We start from the raw sequence: 18,189 nt of genomic DNA on the forward strand, positions 1-18,189 counted from the left end.
TAGCTCATTTTCTCATTAAGTACAACTGCTATTCCTATCACATGCGGAATATACTTAGAGTGTAGTAAGTATATATGAATCTTACAGATAGGTTTGAAGGACTACTTCAGTTTTTGAGAAAATTACTACAAAGTCATTACGGCTTGTTTTTCCACTTCAAAAGTACTGTAAAATAGCAGAGTTTTGCTTTTGCTTTCTCGATTTGGTATAAAATTTTAGGAAAGAAAGAATTTACATAATACAATTTCATTGTTTTACAAAGCATTGATATTTAAACATGACGATATCTTTGGTGTTTATCTATGATTAAATAAAATTTTATTATTTTTTTTGAGGGGGGGGGGGGGGGGGGGGGGGTTGAGGGTTGAGGGTTGAAGATGGGGGAAAGACATAAAATTGAGTGTAATTTGCATTTGGCTTAAACATTACAATACTTAAAAGGCGTGACAGGCGTGACCCATAATAATAACGTAGAATTCTTGTCTGTTAAGGTCTACAATTACTATCTACTCTTCCCATTGATATATAAACAGTGCCCATGTTGTACGTGATTGGAAATTCCAGTTGGTCATGAAATCTATACGATACACACGCTTTCACCAACTTTATCACCGCTATTAGAGAAATTGATACTCTGACGAATGAGATACTCTGTAAATTCAATTAATTAGTGAAAGCGCCAGGTTCATGATAATGATATAGTTGGAAAACATAAGCAATGTTTTCGTGGAGACGAGGTGAATTATTAACTGTAATGAATATGTTGTCCTCATTCCAAAAGATGTGAATTATTAACTATAATGAATATGTTGTCCTCATTCCAAAAGTGGTTGTATATATGCAGTACTGATTGTACTCCGCCGCCTAGTCTCGTTAATGTTGAGAACGAAATGACCGGGGCTATATGCTAAATTAGACTTTACATTGTTGCTCCGTCGCATATCGGAACATTGGACAAGATGACACATTTATACGACAGTATTGTCGCTGTTACTGTACGTTAGTAATTAAAACGTAATCTGTTTCCGAAGAGGGACCGAGATTTATTGGAGAGTGTTTCCCTTCATTTCGCACAAAAAGATAAGTAGAAAGCTTATCATTACCAAAAACGACACGAATCTCACAAATGGTGATTAAATTTGGTTAGATAGGTCTATAATACGTGTTAAATGTTCTGTCGCGTTTATATAGTACAGCAAATTACTGTCCTCACAATCTGCAATTTTGTCAAGGTAGTGCGCTACATTATATAACATACGTAATTAGTTGATGCTATCCCCTAGGCATTTCCCCTTACAGTACAAGACATCAGAGAGATCGCTGAAAATGACATGTCTTTTTACTTGTTATTTGTCGATGAATTAATGGTAAGCGATTCAATTATCTACCAATAAAAATCCTCGTGACAAAGTCACAAAAATCCAAGCACGCGACACCCTCATATCTATCATCGAGAATTGTGTAAGAAGTTCACTTCTCGATTCTATATTTCACATTACAGTGAATAAATACCAACACTTTAAGAAAACTGGTTTTGAGGGTAACTTCCAATATTTTCATTATACCAATCCTTATCTTATTGTATTTTACACGTGAGTTCTGGTTTACATATGATTCGTTATTCGTTGTTATCACGTCAATTTTATAGACTTGTTGACTCATTAAAACGAGGAAATGACCTGCTGGACGTCTTCCTACAGAGCGAATGACCAGAATGTCAGTGATTGTCTCTTAATGTGTAAAATTTCCGCTCTGATAAAGGTAGTTATTTCCATCCCTAATTTAAATGTTATTTCTAAAGGAGGCTTAAGCCGTGCAGACACATGGGAATGCTAAAACAAGTACAGTGTGTGTGGTTAATACCGGACCTGTAGAGTGTGTACAGGTAAACACAGGTATATTATACATACAAAATCTATCTACATTGTGTCCTATTTGATCTGAGGTGACGCCTGGTCTCGGTATAAGTTATCACATTCCTGTGCTGAATTTCCACTACATCCCTGAATCCGCAGTCTTGATCAGCACTGACTGGACACCATTAAGGTAAATAGACAGCACGCAAGCTTAACATATACATTACATCAGTGTCATTGACTTTGGTTACGTTATATTTAATTTGATGATACCACTTATTCAAAAAAGCTAAATCACCTATCATGAGTTGAATATTATCGAGTATTTGTAATCCATCACGTGTTATCATCAGCTGGGTATTGTCAAGTGGTGGTTATATGAGGGGCTTTAAGAGTAAAACCATTCGCAGAGACGACTATCACGAAATGTCACGCTTTGAGCTTATCCGCATTATGTCGGCTTGAACTCACTTGCAGTTGTGTAACATGATAGTCTGACTATTGGATTCGGTTCCACTTCTGGTTTGTTAGGGTAGTTTGGTGGCCTGACTGGTAGGTTCATATCTACTTCCGGTTTCGATCACAGTAGTTCGATGACCTGACTGTTTAATTGAGACCCACTTCCGGTATGTAATCATAACTGTATTGATGGTGTTTATGTTGGGATGAATCCATAGTCCATGGTAAAACCGTCTCTTACCATTACTTCACGGTACGGCCCAACTTAGCTTTAATGTGGTAATGTATTTGCTACTTTTGCCGTTTTCCCAATAACTTTGTTTGGTGCTGCCCACTAACTATTTGTGGTTCTGTATTTGATGGGAAACTCGGGTTTGTAAATGATTGGAAGATGTGTTTGACATACGTTGTATAATCATCATAATTAAGCTTCAGACTCAATCACGCCTGCTTCCATTGATATTGGTTGTCATATGTACGGATTCCGTATTGTCGCTGTGGATGGCATTCTCCATTTACGTCCTGTCAGACGAAGGAATAGTGTGTGTATAACTCTATATTGTATATGGCATGTGATATTAGATAATATTTGATAACACCAACTCTGGCTGATGGTAACCGACATAAAACCACTAAGGTATGTGCTGATGTTTCTGTTTTGAGTGTCAAGATCTGGTGCTGTGATAACGTAGACCACAAATCAATAGTGTTACCCAAGTAGCAAATTGAATCTATTGTACTTGTAACAGTATGTTTTTTACCGAAAATACATTATGTTAACCTCTCATGAGCTTAGTACTTATCTATTATTTAATGCGTATCATACAAGGGAATAACAAGAGTCTGTACCACGGTGTCACGCTGAAATCTTTCCAATTTCAGTCCGATAGACTAAAGAGTGTGCATGAATGATAGATCTTGTAAAACAAGCAACACCAGTCTGTACCCAGATTTACTCGGATGTCGGACAGATAATCTCTGACCTACCTAACTGGTCAGCTACTTTTAAAAGTATGAATTAAGTGACGAAATACCAATATTTTGAATTCAAAATGACCCAACACACAAACTTTATATTTAAGTAGCTGGAATCTAATATCCCATCACCTTGTACGTTCATCAGTGAATTTCCCACATACACAACGCTACATTTACAAATTATATATCTTACATTAGTCAATTCACTTGGTTCAAAGTCCAAAAAGACAGTCAATGTACACAATACCTGTAAAACGAGTTGAAACTCCTCAAATATTACATAATCTTCATGAAATAGTGGTAAGCGAGTCAGACTTTGAAACCCTGGACTAGTGTCTGATGTTCAACAACACCTTTCGCGAGTCGCTCCGTAAATTATTTGTGTACATAGTGTGGCTGACACGCTGATGTATCATGTGTTATAATGGTGGCAACGACAAGTCCGGTTGTTTTTGTCTGTCTGTTATCTGTCTCCATGGTTACAGATAATTGTTTACACCGTGTTAGACAAGCGAGAGCGTGTATCTATTTTACATATAAAATGCGAATATATAACTATGGTCAAATTGGTTTGAACACTGTTTTTAGATTCAAGGTCAGATATATTGGGGCTGAAACTGTCTTTGGGGTAGGTCAAAAGTCAGAAGGCAGGTATCTATGAATGTTGTCAGGCAAACGTGTATATCTCACTGAATAATGACGGGGACATTGTTAAATGACACCTGCCTAGTCACGTTTACAAATGGATTCATCTGTTCTGAACATGGACGAACGATCAACGCAAAGGTCAAAACATATTGTAACAAAAAACAATGTTCTGGTCATTATTTAAGGCTTCCGCTAGGATTCGAACCCTGGACCCCGTACTTATTAGTATTAACTCAACCGATTGCACCAAAGACAATATCTCTGTTTGTAAACAGTATCACATTCATAATGTACGCTAAAGCTAGAACACCTGGTATCGTTTACTACAGTAAAACAAAACTCTCTAAGTATATCTCTGTGCGGTTGGTCTTATTGCACTTAAAAGTAATTCCTCAAGTGCACAATTATGTAGAAAGCATCCATGTTGCCTTCACGTCTTGGCGTAGCTTCGAGATGTGTGTTCCATTTACCTTGATTTCCAATTTTTGTAAAAGATAAGGTTTTTTAAATTTTACGAGAGTTACGAAAGTCGATTCCGTGTTTACAAAACTCTTCAAAATATCTTCACTCTAGACCGTGCTTCCAGTCTAATTTAGCTTTTAAAATTGTGTAGATGCTTATAGAGCAAGTGAGAATTTTGATATTACAAAGTAACAAAACTTTAAATGGCCTCATCCTTGTTCTACGACACAGTCCATCTTCCCCATTCAAAACCTTATTCATATATTAATTGGGACATTGCCGGCCGTAATATAAGATAACCAGATGATTAGTTGACGAATTCCATTGTGTGTATGTGTGTGGGTATGTGTGTGTATGCGTGCGTGTGTGTGTGAGAGAGAGAGAGAGATAGAGAGAGAGAGAGAGAGAGAGTGTGTGTGTGTGTGTATGTGTGTGTGTGTGTGTGTGTGTGTGTGTGCGTGCGTGCGTGCATGTGCTTTGTTAGATCTGCCATGTGCAACACAAAACAAACAAATCGCAATGTAAATGTTTATTTTCTGCTATAACTTTTCTTGGAATAACCATTGGAAAATCGCAATATTGAAGGCGTTGTCGAATTTATACCGCCGTAATGTCTCGTCATGGACGATATCCTGATTACGTATTCTGTAGTGTACTGTTCTTATGAATTTATACCGCCGTAATGTCTCGTCATGGACGATATCCTGATTACGTATTCTGTAGTGTACTGTTCTTATGAATTTATACCGCCGTAATGTCTCGTCATGGACGATATCCTGATTACGTATTCTGTAGTGTACTGTTCTTATGAATTTATACCGCCGTAATGTCTCGTCATGGACGATATCCTGATTACGTATTCTGTAGTGTACTGTTCTTATGAATTTATACCGCCGTAATGTCTCGTCATGGACGATATCCTGATTACGTATTCTGTAGTGTACTGTTCTTATGAATTTATACCGCCGTAATGTTTCGTCATGGACGATATCCTGATTACGTATTCTGTAGTGTACTGTTCTTATGAATTTATACCGCCGTAATGTCTCGTCATGGACGATATCCTGATTACGTATTCTGTAGTGTACTGTTCTTATGAATTTATACCGCCGTAATGTCTCGTCATGGACGATATCCTGATTACGTATTCTGTAGTGTACTGTTCTTATAATTTATACACAAATCTTCGTCATGGACGATATCCTGATTACGTATTCTGTAGTGTACTGTTCTTATGCTGGTTTATACAATTTTATGTTTCTTCCAAAACAAATCTCGGCAAAACTTTGCCATATCAATATGATGTATCCAACATACAAGATCCTCAATTGACTGTGTTCACCCCATTGCACTGGAATTATAAGAAGACTCGCTAAACTTCATTATTCCACACCGACACGCTTGCACCAAGAACCTTCATGACGCATCAATATATTTTTGAACACAAATCTTCGAGCTGCATCAAGATGCAAACATCTGGAAGAACGTAAGCTTTACGACATAGATATCAACATGTGAAATGGGTTACGTGTGGACATTCCATGTATTACCAAGGTATGTGACGGTCAGAATTTTATAGGTAATCAGTGTGATCTAAAACAAGACAGATAATACTACGTCACGACGGTCGTACCGATCAGATTCCTCAAAAATAAAAAAAAATAGTATATAACCCTACCGTTATCAGTGGTATATTGTGTATCACCATACCGTTAGCAGTGGTATATTGTGTACCACCCTACCGTTACCAGTGGTATATTATGTACCATCCTACCGTCATCAGTGGTATATTGTGTATCACCCTACCGTTAACAGTGGTATATTGTGTACCATCCTAACGTAAGCAGTGGTATATTGTGTATAACCCTACCATTAGCAGTGGTATAATGTGTACCACTCTACCGTCAGCTGTGGTATATTGTGTACCACCCTACCGTTAGCAGTGGTATATTGTGTATCACCCTACCGTTAACAGTGATATATTGTGTACCACCCTACCGTAAGCAGTGGTATATTGTGAACCAACCTACCGTTAGTAGTGGTATATTGTGTATCACCCTTTCGTTAGCAGTGGTATATCGTGTACCACCCTACCGTAAGCAGTGGTATATTGTGTATCACCCTTTCGTTAGCAGTGGTATATTGTGTATCACCCTACCGTCAGCTGTGGTATGTTGTGTACCACCCTACCGTAAGCAGTGGTATATTGTGAACCAACCTACCATTAGTAGTGTTATATTGTGTATTACCCTTTCGTTAGCAGTGGTATATTGTGTACCACCCTACCGTCAGCTGTGGTATATTGTGTCCCACCCTACCGTTTGCAGTGGTATATTGTGTATCACCCTACCGTTAACAGTGGTATATTGTGTACCGCCCTACCATTAGCAGTGGTATATTGTGTATCACTCTACCATTAGCAGTGGTATATTGTGTACCACCCTACCGTTAGCAGTAGTATATTGTGTACCACCCTACCGTTAGCAGTGGTATATCGTGTACCACCCTACCGTTAGCAGTGGTATATCGTGTACCGCCCTACCGTTGGTAGTGGTATATCGTGTACCGCCCTACCGTTAACAGTGGTATATTGTGTACCACCCTAACGTAAGCAGTGGTATATTGTGTACAACCCTACCGTTAACAGTGGTATATTGTGTATCAGCCTGCCGTTAGCAATGGTATATTGTGTATCAGCCTACCGTCAGCTGTGGTATATTGTGTATCAGCCTACCGTCAGCTGTGGTATATTGTGTACCACCCTACCGTCAGCTGTGGTATATTGTGTACCACCCTACCGTTAGCAGTGGTATATTGCGTACCGCCCTACCGTCAGCTGTGGTATATGGTGTACCACCCTACCGTCAGCTGTGGTATATTGTGTACCACCCTACCGTCAGCTGTGGCATATTGTGTACCATCCTACCGTTAGCAGTGTTATATTGTGTACCACCCTACCGTTAACAGTGGTATATTGTGTACAACCCTACCGTTAACAGTGGAATTTTGTGTATCACCCTACCGTTAGCAATGTTATATTGTGTATCAGCCTACCGTCAGCTGTGGTATATTGTGTACCACCCTACCGTTAACAGTGGTATATCGTGTACCGCCCTACCGTTAACAGTGGTATATTGTGTACAACCCTACCGTTAACAGTGGAATATTGTGTATCACCCTACCGTTAGCAATGGTATATTGTGTATCAGCCTACCGTCAGCTGTGGTATATTGTGTACCACCCTACCGTTAACAGTGGTATATCGTGTACTACCCTACCATTAACAATAATACATTTTTGACCACCCTACTATTTACAGCTATATTTTCCCGTTGTGTTCCATAGTTTAGTTTCAGTCAAGATTTTCTTCTTAAGTTATCATCGACATTTACGACCGTCAAAATAGGTGCTGCAAAAACCATGATAAATATTTATGAATGGTTTTCCTAAAAATCCGTTGCATCGCTTCATCTTTATTTAAGATTCATCAGCCGTCGCTTCCTTTTTGTACCGCCTTCCCTGTCTTATCGATCCATTACCATTCCTTAGTTACCATCAGATTAATTGTAAAATCATTTTTTTCAATGTTAACGTATACGAATTGACAATTTAATCTTGTTTATTACTGAAATGTCAAATCCAGGGAAGGATTGACAAATATCAAAGTAATCACAGGCAGCACGCTATTCGGAGGTAATATCTATATGTTTTCACCAGATCATATTTGTTTTGATGCCAGAGTACAGACAATTTGTTGTACCTCAATGTTAGAGTACTGACAACAGGTTGTACCTCAATGTTAGAGACCAGACAACATGTTGTTCCTCAGTGTTAGAGTAAAGACAACATGTTGTTTCCCACAGTCCGAGTACAGACAACATGTTGTACCTCAGTGTTAGAGACCAGGCAACATGTTGTTCCCCAGTGTTAGAGTACAGACAACATGTTATTCCCCAGTGTTAGAGTACAGACAACATATTGTTTCCCACAGTCCGAGTACAGACAACATGTTGTTTCCCACAGTCCGAGTACAGACAACATGTTGTTACCCAGTGTTAGAGACCAGACAGCAGTTATTCCCCGGTGTTAGAGTACAGACAACATGTTGTTCCTCAGTGTTAGAGTACAGACAACATGTTGTTTCCCACAGTCCGAGTACAGACAACATGTTGTTTCCCACAGTCCGAGTACAGACAACATGTTGTTTTCCACAGTCCGAGTACAGACAACATGTTGTTTCCCACAGTCCGAGTACAGACAACATGTTGTACCTCAGTGTTAGAGACCAGACAACATGTTATTTCCCAATGTCAGAGTACAGACAACATGTTGTTCATCAGTGTCAGAGTACAGACAACACGTTGTTCCTCAGTGTTAGAGTACAGCGACATGTTGTTACCCGGTGTTAGAGTACTGACAACATGCTGTTTCTCAGTGTTAGAGTACAGACAACATATTGTTACCCAGTTTAAGAGTGCATACAACATGTTGTTCCTCAGTGTTAGAGTACAGCGACATGTTGTTCCTCAGTGTTAGAGTACTGACAACATGTTGTTCCTCGGTGTCACAGTACAGACAACATGTTGTTTCCCACAGTCCGAGTACAGACAACATGTTGTTCCTCAGTGTTAGAGTACAGCGACATGTTGTACCTCAGTGTCAGAGTACAGACAACATGTTGTTTCCCACAGTCCGAGTACAGACAACATGTTGTACCTCAGTGTTAGAGACCAGACAACATGTTGTTTCCCACAGTCCGAGCACAGACAACATGTTGTACCTCAGTGTCAGAGTACAGACAACATGTTGTCCCAGTATTAGAGTACAGACAACAAGTTGTTTCCCACAGTCCGAGTACAGACAACATGTTATTCCCCAGTGTTAGAGTACAGACAACATGTTGTTCCTCAGTGTTAGAGTACAGCGACATGTTGTTACCCGGTGTTAGAGTACTGACAACATGTTGTTCCCTAGTGTTAGAGTACAGACAACATGTTGTTCCCCGGTGTTAGAGTACAGACAACATGTCGTACCTCAGTGTCAGAGTACAGACAACATGTTGTTTCCCAGTGTAAGAGTACAGACAACATGTTGTACCTCAGTGTTAGAGTACAGCGACATGTTGTTACCCGGTGTTAGAGTACTGACAACATGTTGTTACCCAGTGTTGTACCTCAGTGTCAGAGTACAGACAAAATGTTGTTCCCCAGTGTTAGAGTACAGACAACATGTTATTCCCCAGTGTTAGAGTACAGACAACATGTTGTTTCCCACAGTCCGAGTACAGACAACATGTTGTACCTCAGTGTTAGAGACCAGACAACATGTTGTTTCCCACAGTCCGAGTAAAGACAACATGTTGTACCTCAGTGTCAGAGTATAGACAACATGTTGTCCCAGTGTTAGAGTACAGACAACATGTTGTTCCCGGTGTTAGAGTACAGACAACATGTTGTTCGACAATGTTAGAATACAGACAACATGTTCTTTACCACAGTCCGAGTACAGACAATATGTTGTACCTCAGTGTTAGAGTACAGCGACATGTTGTCACCCGGTGTTAGAGTACTGACAACATGTTGTTACCCAGTGTTAGAGTACAGACAACATGTTGTACCTCAGTGTCAGAGTACAGACAACATATTGTTACCCAGTTTAAGAGTGCATACAACATGTTGTTTCCCAGTGTTAGAGTACAGACAACATGTTATTCCCCAGTGTTAGAGTACAGACAACATGTTGTTTCCCACAGTCCGAGTACAGACAACATGTTGTACCTCAGTGTTAGAGACCAGACAACATGTTGTTTCCCACAGTCCGAGTAAAGACAACATGTTGTACCTCAGTGTCAGAGTATAGACAACATGTTGTCCCAGTGTTAGAGTACAGACAACATGTTGTTCCCCGGTGTTAGAGTACAGACAACATGTTGTTCGACAATGTTAGAATACAGACAACAAGTTCTTTCCCACAGTCCGAGTACAGACAATATGTTGTACCTCAGTGTTAGAGTACAGCGACATGTTGTTACCCGGTGTTAGAGTACTGACAACATGTTGTTACCCAGTGTTAGAGTACAGACAACATGTTGTACCTCAGTGTCAGAGTACAGACAACATATTGTTACCCAGTTTAAGAGTGCATACAACATGTTGTTCCCCAGTGTTAGAGTACAGACAACATGTTGCTCCTCAGTGTTAGAGTACAGACAACATGTTGTTCCCTAGTGTTAGAGTACAGGCAACATGTTATTCCCCAGTGTTAGAATACGGACAACATGTTGTTCCCCAGTGTTAGAGTACAGACAACATGTTGTTCCCCGATGTTTGAGTGCTGACGGCATGTTGTCCCAGTGTTAGAGTACAGACAACATGTTGTTCCCCGGTGTTAGAGTACAGACAACATGTTGTTCGACAATGTTAGAGTACAGACAACATGTTGTTCCCCGGTGTTAGAGTACAGACAACATGTTGTTCGACAATGTTATAGTACAGACAACATGTTGTACCTCAGTGTTAGAGTACAGACATGTTGTTCCTCAGTGTCACAGTACAGACAACATGTTGTTCCTCAGTGTAACAGTACAGACAACATGTTTGTTCTCCGGTGTTAGAGTACAGACAACATGTTGTTCGACAATGTTAGAGTACAGACAACATGTTGTTCCCCGGTTTTAGAATAAAGCGACATGTTGTTACCCAGTGTTAGAGTACAGACAACATGTTGTTCCTCAGTGTCACAGTACAGACAACATGTTGTTCCTCAGTGTAACAGTACAGACAATATGTTTGTTCTCCGGTGTTAGAGTACAAACAACATGTTGTTCCCCAGTGTGAGAGTACAGACAACATGTTATTCCCGGTGTTAGAGTAAAGCGACATGTTGTTCCCCAGTGTTAGAGTACAGACAACATGTTGTTGTTCCTCGGTGTCACAGTACAGACAACATGTTTGTTCCCCAGTGTTAGAGTACAAACAACATGTTGTTTCCCACAGTCCGAGTACAGACAACATGCTGTTTCTCAGTGTTAGAGTACAGACAACATGTTGTTCCCCAGTGTTAGAGTACAGACAACATGTTGTTCCCCAGTGTTAGAGTACAGACAACATGTTGTTCCTCAGTGTTAGAGTACAGACAACATGTTGTTCTCCAGTGTTAGAGTACAGACAACATGTTGTTCCTCAGTGTTAGAGTACAGACAACATGTTGTTCCCTAGTGTTAGAGTACAGACAACATGTTGTTTCCCACAGTCCGAGTACAGACAACATGTTGTTCCTCAGTGTTAGAGTACAGACAACATGTTGTTACCCAGTGTTAGAGTACAGACAACATGTTGTTCCCCGGTGTTAGAGTACAGCGGCATGTTGTTCCTCGGTGTTAGAATACAGACAACATGTTGTTCCCCAGTGTTAGAGTACAGACAACATGTTATTCCCCAGTGTTAGTGTACAGCGACATGTTGTTCCCCAGTGTTAGAGTACAGACATCATGTTGTTCCTCAGTGTTAGAGTACAGACAACATGTTGTTCCCCAGTGTTACAGTACAGACAACATGTTATTCCCCAGTGTCAGAATACAGAAAACATGTTGTTCCCCAGTGTCAGAATACAGACAACATGTTTTTTCCCAGTGTTAGACAGCAGACAACATGTCAGAGTACAGACAACATGTATTAGGCAATTGTTAAGTATAGCCAGCGTAATGTTTCTCAGTTTTAGGATACTGACAACACGTTGCTCCAAATACAACATTTTGTTTCCCAGTAATTAAGTACATAAATACCACAGCCTAGATTACTACAATAACACTCATTAGTATTCCGGAAGCGCACCGATCGCCTTAATGAATTGTGTACGTTAATGAGACTTCAAAAAGGGTTGGGCAACGGTTTCATTAGCGGGTACTCACACTGAGTCGTTAATATCTGTTGTCTGCCAGTCAGTGGCTGCTGATTTGGGTATGACCGAGAAAGCCAATGTTTATCAAAAAGGCTCTACAATTCCCTGAAAATAACTCCAATCATGTTTTTCTTTGCTGTTTTCCACTGTTTTAACTTTCTCGGCAACTGCAATATCATGTAATGAGGTGCGTTTGAGGCCGCGAGAGAAAAAGCTGAAGGCGGACTTCTAAGAACGCGTGACAAAATGGATATAACTGAACATAGTTGAAAACGGACGTTTTAAGACCCAAGACAAAATGGATGTGCTATTGGTGAAGACGGAGATAGGACACTATGTTGCAACTGGTGCAGTAGAATCTTATGATTGTAACACCACAACCTTTCCACATTAGTCGCCTCCTGTGGAATTTGATCTCCAGGAAACAGCAAGTGTCTAGAGTCCCATGTCTGGCTAGTGTTAAGCCAGTGTTTAGCTACTGTAAAGCTACAGTTCGGCTATACAGCGCCTAGCAAGTGTCCGGCTTATGTCCAGTTCATGGCTATTTGTCATTGCTGGTTTTGTGTCCCACGGCCTCGTTTGTTTTCTAGCTAAGATACAATGTCTTGCTTAGGTCTGACTTGTTTCCAGAATCTGAACGAATTTCAATGTCTAGCTAGAGTCTATTGTCTGGCTATAGTCCGGCTTCATTTAAATGTGCGGCTAATGCTTAATTTTAGCTCGGCTTAATTCTATAGCTATAGCCAACTTTACTTCTATACACAACCAGTGTCCAGTGTGGGTTAATGCCATCGTGTAGCTAATGATCAGTGACTTAGTCCAGCTTAATTACACTGTGTGGCTTGTATCCAGCTTAATTACACTGTGTGGCTTGTATCCAGTGTCCAGCTATAATCCTACTTAATTACACTGTGTGGCTTGTATCCAGTGTCCAGCTATAATCCTACTTAATTACACTGTGTGGCTTGTATCAAGTGTCCAGATATAACCCGACTTAATTACACTGTGTGGCTTGTATCCAGTGTCCAGCTATAATCCGGTTTAATTACACTGTGTGGCTTGTATCCAGTGTCCAGCTATAATCCGGTTTAATTACACTGTGTGGCTTGTATCCAGTGTCCAGCTATAATCCGACTTAATTACACTGTGTGGCTTGTATCCAGTGTCCAGCTATAATCCTACTTAATTACACTGTGTGGCTTGTATCCAGTGTCCAGATATAATCCGACTTAATTACACTGTGTGGCTTGTATCCAGTGTCCAGCTATAATCCTACTTAATTACACTGTGTGGCTTGTATCAAGTGTCCAGATATAATCCGACTTAATTACACTGTGTGGCTTGTATCCAGTGTCCAGCTATAATCCTACTTAATTACACTGTGTGGCTTGTATCAAGTGTCCAGATATAATCCGACTTAATTACACTGTGTGGCTTGTATCCAGTGTCCAGCTATAATCCTACTTAATTACACTGTGTGGCTTGTATCAAGTGTCCAGATATAACCCGACTTAATTACACTGTGTGGCTTGTATCCAGTGTCCAGCTATAATCCGGTTTAATTACACTGTGTGGCTTGTATCCAGTGTCCAGCTATAATCCGACTTAATTACACTGTGTGGCTTGTATCCAGTGTCCAGCTATAATCCTACTTAATTACACTGTGTGGCTTGTATCAAGTGTCCAGATATAACCCGACTTAATTACACTGTGTGGCTTGTATCCAGTGTCCAGATATAATCCGGTTTAATTACACTGTGTGGCTTGTATCCAGTGTCCAGCTATAATCCGGTTTAATTACACTGTGTGGCTTGTATCCAGTGTCCAGCTATAATCCGGTTTAATTCAAGTGTGCGAGGTAGTAACCAATGTCTAACTATGGTACGGCTTCATTTTCAAGGTACGGTTAGTGTCTAGTGTCTAGTATGACCCGGATTAATTCCGGTGAGGTGCTAGTGTCTAGTGTCTGGTTAGTGTCGAGTGTCTAATATGACCCGGCTTAATTCCAGTGAGGTGCTAGTGTCTAGTGTCTGGTAAGTGCCCAGTGTCTAGTATGACCCGGATTAATTCCGGTGAGGTTCTAGTGTCTAGTGTCTGGTTAGTGTCCTGTTTCTAGTATGACCCGGATTAATTCCGGTGAGGTTCTAGTGTCTAGTGTCTGGTTAGTGTCCTGTGTCTAGTATGACCCGGATTAATTCCGGTGAGGTGCTAGTGTCTAGTGTCTTGTTAGTATCCTGTATCTAGCATGACCCGGATTAATTCCGGTGAGGTGCTAGTGTCTAGTGTCTTGTTAGTGTCCAGTGTCTAGTATAACCCGGATTAATTCCGGTGTGGTGCTAGTGTCTAGTGTCTGGTCAGTGTCGAGTGTCTAATATGACCCGGCTTAATTCCAGTGAGGTGCTAGTGTCTAGTGTCTGGTAAGTGTCCAGTGTCTAATATGACCCGGATTAATTCCGGTGAGGTGCTAGTGTCTAGTGTCTGGTTAGTGTCCTGTGTCTAGCATGACCCGGATTAATTCCGGTAAGGTGCTAGTGTCTAGTGTCTTATTAGTATCCTGTGTCTAGTATGACCTGGATTAATTCCAGTGAGGTGCTAGTGTCCTGTGTCTAGTATGACCCGGACTAATTCCAGTGAGGTGCTGGTGTCTAGTGTCTGGTTTGTGCCCAATATCTAGTATGACCCGGATTAGTCCCAGTGTTTTGCTAATGTCCAGTGTCTTGTTAGTGTTTAATATGTTGTTATGGTCCAGTTTTATTCTAGATTTTGGCGGTGTCTTGAGGCAGGTTAGTGTCTGACTTGTTTGTGACTAGTGTACGTCTAGTGTCTAATGATTTTAATACTCTGCTTTTCTCTTTTTAGATCCGACACAACACAGATCCGGAAGTCCATACTACGTCCAGTCAAGGTCGAAGTCTACTCAGTGATATATACGTCTCTGTATATATGGTATAAAAGAGCCGGTCTGGATATCAAATGGCAGCACGTGGTTTCGTAGGGCGGGATGTAGTTAGCTCTTAGGTTGCGTGCTAAATCATATTTTTATAAACTTACTCTCCGTAAATAACTTCTGTTAACAGTAGTCACGAGAGATTTCGGGCCGAAACAAAATCTACAATATTTATCTTTCGGCGTACTACGGTGTAGTATATTTATGCAAAAACACGACTCATTAGAAGTTTCGCCTGCTAAACCGGTGCATGTATACATTCTTTATAGTAAAGTAAAACTAGACGCGCTTCCCCGAGAGATGAACATTGCATGGGGTTAAAGGTCAAACCACTGTGCAGAGCAGCCGATTACGTTGTGTTGGTGAGTGAACGGGCCGCGTGCTGGATAGAGATAATCAGCGTACCATTCTGGCAGACAGGTTTGTTGGAAAGTTATCCACAAGGAAATATGTCGTCTGCCAATTGCTGATTGAGGAGGAGACTTCGATCGTTGTCTGCCTTGGTTCAACTGTGATTAGGATTGTTAAGAGCGACAGTTTATATAAGAGTTAGTGTAGAAAGCATCTAATGAAAACACGAGTTCGGCGTGCGGCTGGTAAAGGTCTTAAATAAATGGCCTTGTACTGTTAATTAAGCGGATCTCGTAGCTGGAGGAGGATTAAGATTGACTAATGACTATTCTCCGGTAAAAAGCATGGATGAAATCGGAGCACAATTATGTGTTTAAGAATATGGTCATTCTAGGAGTTCTTATTGCAATGCTCTGGCGTCGCTGATCAAAGGGCGCCTTATCTTACACGAAAACATGTAATATGATTCAACACTGGACACTAACGAGCCAATGTAATACTTTGTACTTAAGTAAATACATTCTCTAAAAATCAATTTAACTAATTGAAAGGTTTTTAAGTATCATTGCTAGTTCGTCACCATGCCCAGCGGAAACGCTCGGAAAATCACCTTTCCAGCTGATTCGGTTCTCAGCGCTGTTATACAAGATGGTGACGTGTGTGAATTGTGCCATATCTTGCACAACCGGAGGGGTGAATTTAACATAAACCAAACAAACCACGTCGGACTGACCGCGCTCCACCACGCCGTTCTCAGCAACAATCTGGACGCCGTCAAAATGTTATTGTGTGGTAACTCGGATGTGAATGCAAAGGACGTGCACGGATTTAGTCCCTTACACACCGCCTCAGCATGTGGATTCCTACAGATCTCCAGTTTGTTACTTGTGTTTGGTGCCGATGTTTTTTCTTTGACGAAACAAATGGAGTTACCTGTAGACGTTGCCAAAGATATAAGCATTGTCCGCATGCTTACCATGGAAATGTACAGTCGTGTCCATGCCGAGTTGTACCTTCAAACAGTCATCACTACTAAGTTACAAAATATGTGGTCAAAATTTCTTAAAATCGTTATGTTTGTGATGAAATTCTTATTTACTTTGGTGAAAAATGTGTGGCAACGATATGCCTTCACCGTGAGACAGGATAATGACGGAAAGGTGAGTGTGGTACCAAACACTGTGAATGGGGGTACCAAAATAACGCATATTGACAACAACAACAAACAAAAGAGAAGAAGTAAGCCAATGATGAAAATAGAATGATACTCCATACACCTTCTTTGTCACGATGTCCGTGTCTCCAGTATTACGTCAGCTATAGAATTGACATTTTGACCTCTCATTCAGGTATCGAAATATTCAGTGGAACGTCTTTCTTAGTAGGGAAATTTTACTACCACAACAAACATCGGGTGTTGTGACTTGGTGTGTGATCAGATACCGTTACCGAAACGTCACGTATTCTAGATGGTACAATGTAAATTAGATGTCTATGTCTTTATTAGGACTATAGCATTGACAGGGTTTACAATACTTGTGTAAACATCTCGAATTTACTCCTTTTTTTTGCTACTGAAAAGGTTTGACGTAAATCGTTGATCAAAGAAGGGTTTGTCCAAATTCTGCACGTGAAGGATGTCTGGAATAAATGCTCAGGAAATGTGATTCTATTTAAATGAAGGAAATTTATTTACATAATTTTATTTATTTGTAAACTTTGCCAATCTCTGTTGCTATAAATAACATAAATCTGTGTTATGTTGATATACAGGAGAGTGCATGCACAAGATCTGCTAGAGATACAATTCTATTTTTACATAAACATAAATTGTATTTATGTCCGGGCCAATATGTGTACGGAGCTATACAGAACGAGGTGCGTATCGCCGATACAGACGTGAGGAGAACATGTCTCATTAGTGCAAATCGTGAATGTTTTATGAATGCGTGCGAGAAGGATGTGTAATGAACGTGTGAAGATTTATGTAATAAGTCAACACAGGATATGTAATGGTGGAACTATTTCTGATATCACAATAAACGGGAAAGGGTTTCCATTTTAATTTGTGCCTTATCTATGACGCAAAACGTAGAGGATTTTCGTCCTAACTTATTGATTACATCCCAAGATGACCAGTACGGTACACAGTGATCAGTACGGTTCACACGATGATCATTACGGTACACACGGTGATCAGTACGGTACACAATCAGTATGGTACACACGGTGAACAGTACGGTACACACGGTGATCAGTACGGTACACACGGTGAACAGTACGGTACACACGGTGATCAGTACGGTACACACGGTGAACAGTACGGTACACACGGTGATCAGTACGGTACACACGGTGATCAGTACGGTACACAATGTAATCAGTACGGTACACACGGTGATCAGTACGGTACACACGGTTATCAGTACGATACACAAGGTGAACAGTACGGTACACAAGGTGATCAGTACGGTACACACGGTGATTAGTACACACGGTGATCATTACGGTACACACGGTGATTAGTACGGTACACACGGTGAACAACATCTATGACATGTAGGCCGAAATCAGTGACAAAACGGCTTT

At 40.5% G+C, this 18,189-nt stretch overlaps 1 protein-coding gene across 1 annotated transcript; it reads left to right on the forward strand.

The window, feature by feature from the left end:
* The first annotated feature begins 15,603 nt into the window (after positions 1 to 15,603).
* LOC132556683 (protein phosphatase 1 regulatory inhibitor subunit 16B-like) lies at positions 15,604 to 17,659 on the forward strand. Its single transcript, XM_060221117.1, has one exon. The coding sequence runs from the start codon at positions 16,182 to 16,184 to the stop codon at positions 16,863 to 16,865; it is 684 nt and encodes a 227-aa protein (XP_060077100.1). The 5' UTR covers positions 15,604 to 16,181; the 3' UTR covers positions 16,866 to 17,659.
* The last annotated feature ends 530 nt before the right edge of the window (positions 17,660 to 18,189 follow it).

The sequence above is a fragment of the Ylistrum balloti genome, unplaced genomic scaffold, assembly GCF_031769215.1.
Source record: "Ylistrum balloti isolate Yb309-2 unplaced genomic scaffold, AGI_CSIRO_Ybal_v1 Utg370584, whole genome shotgun sequence".
Classification (NCBI taxonomy): domain Eukaryota; kingdom Metazoa; phylum Mollusca; class Bivalvia; order Pectinida; family Pectinidae; genus Ylistrum; species Ylistrum balloti.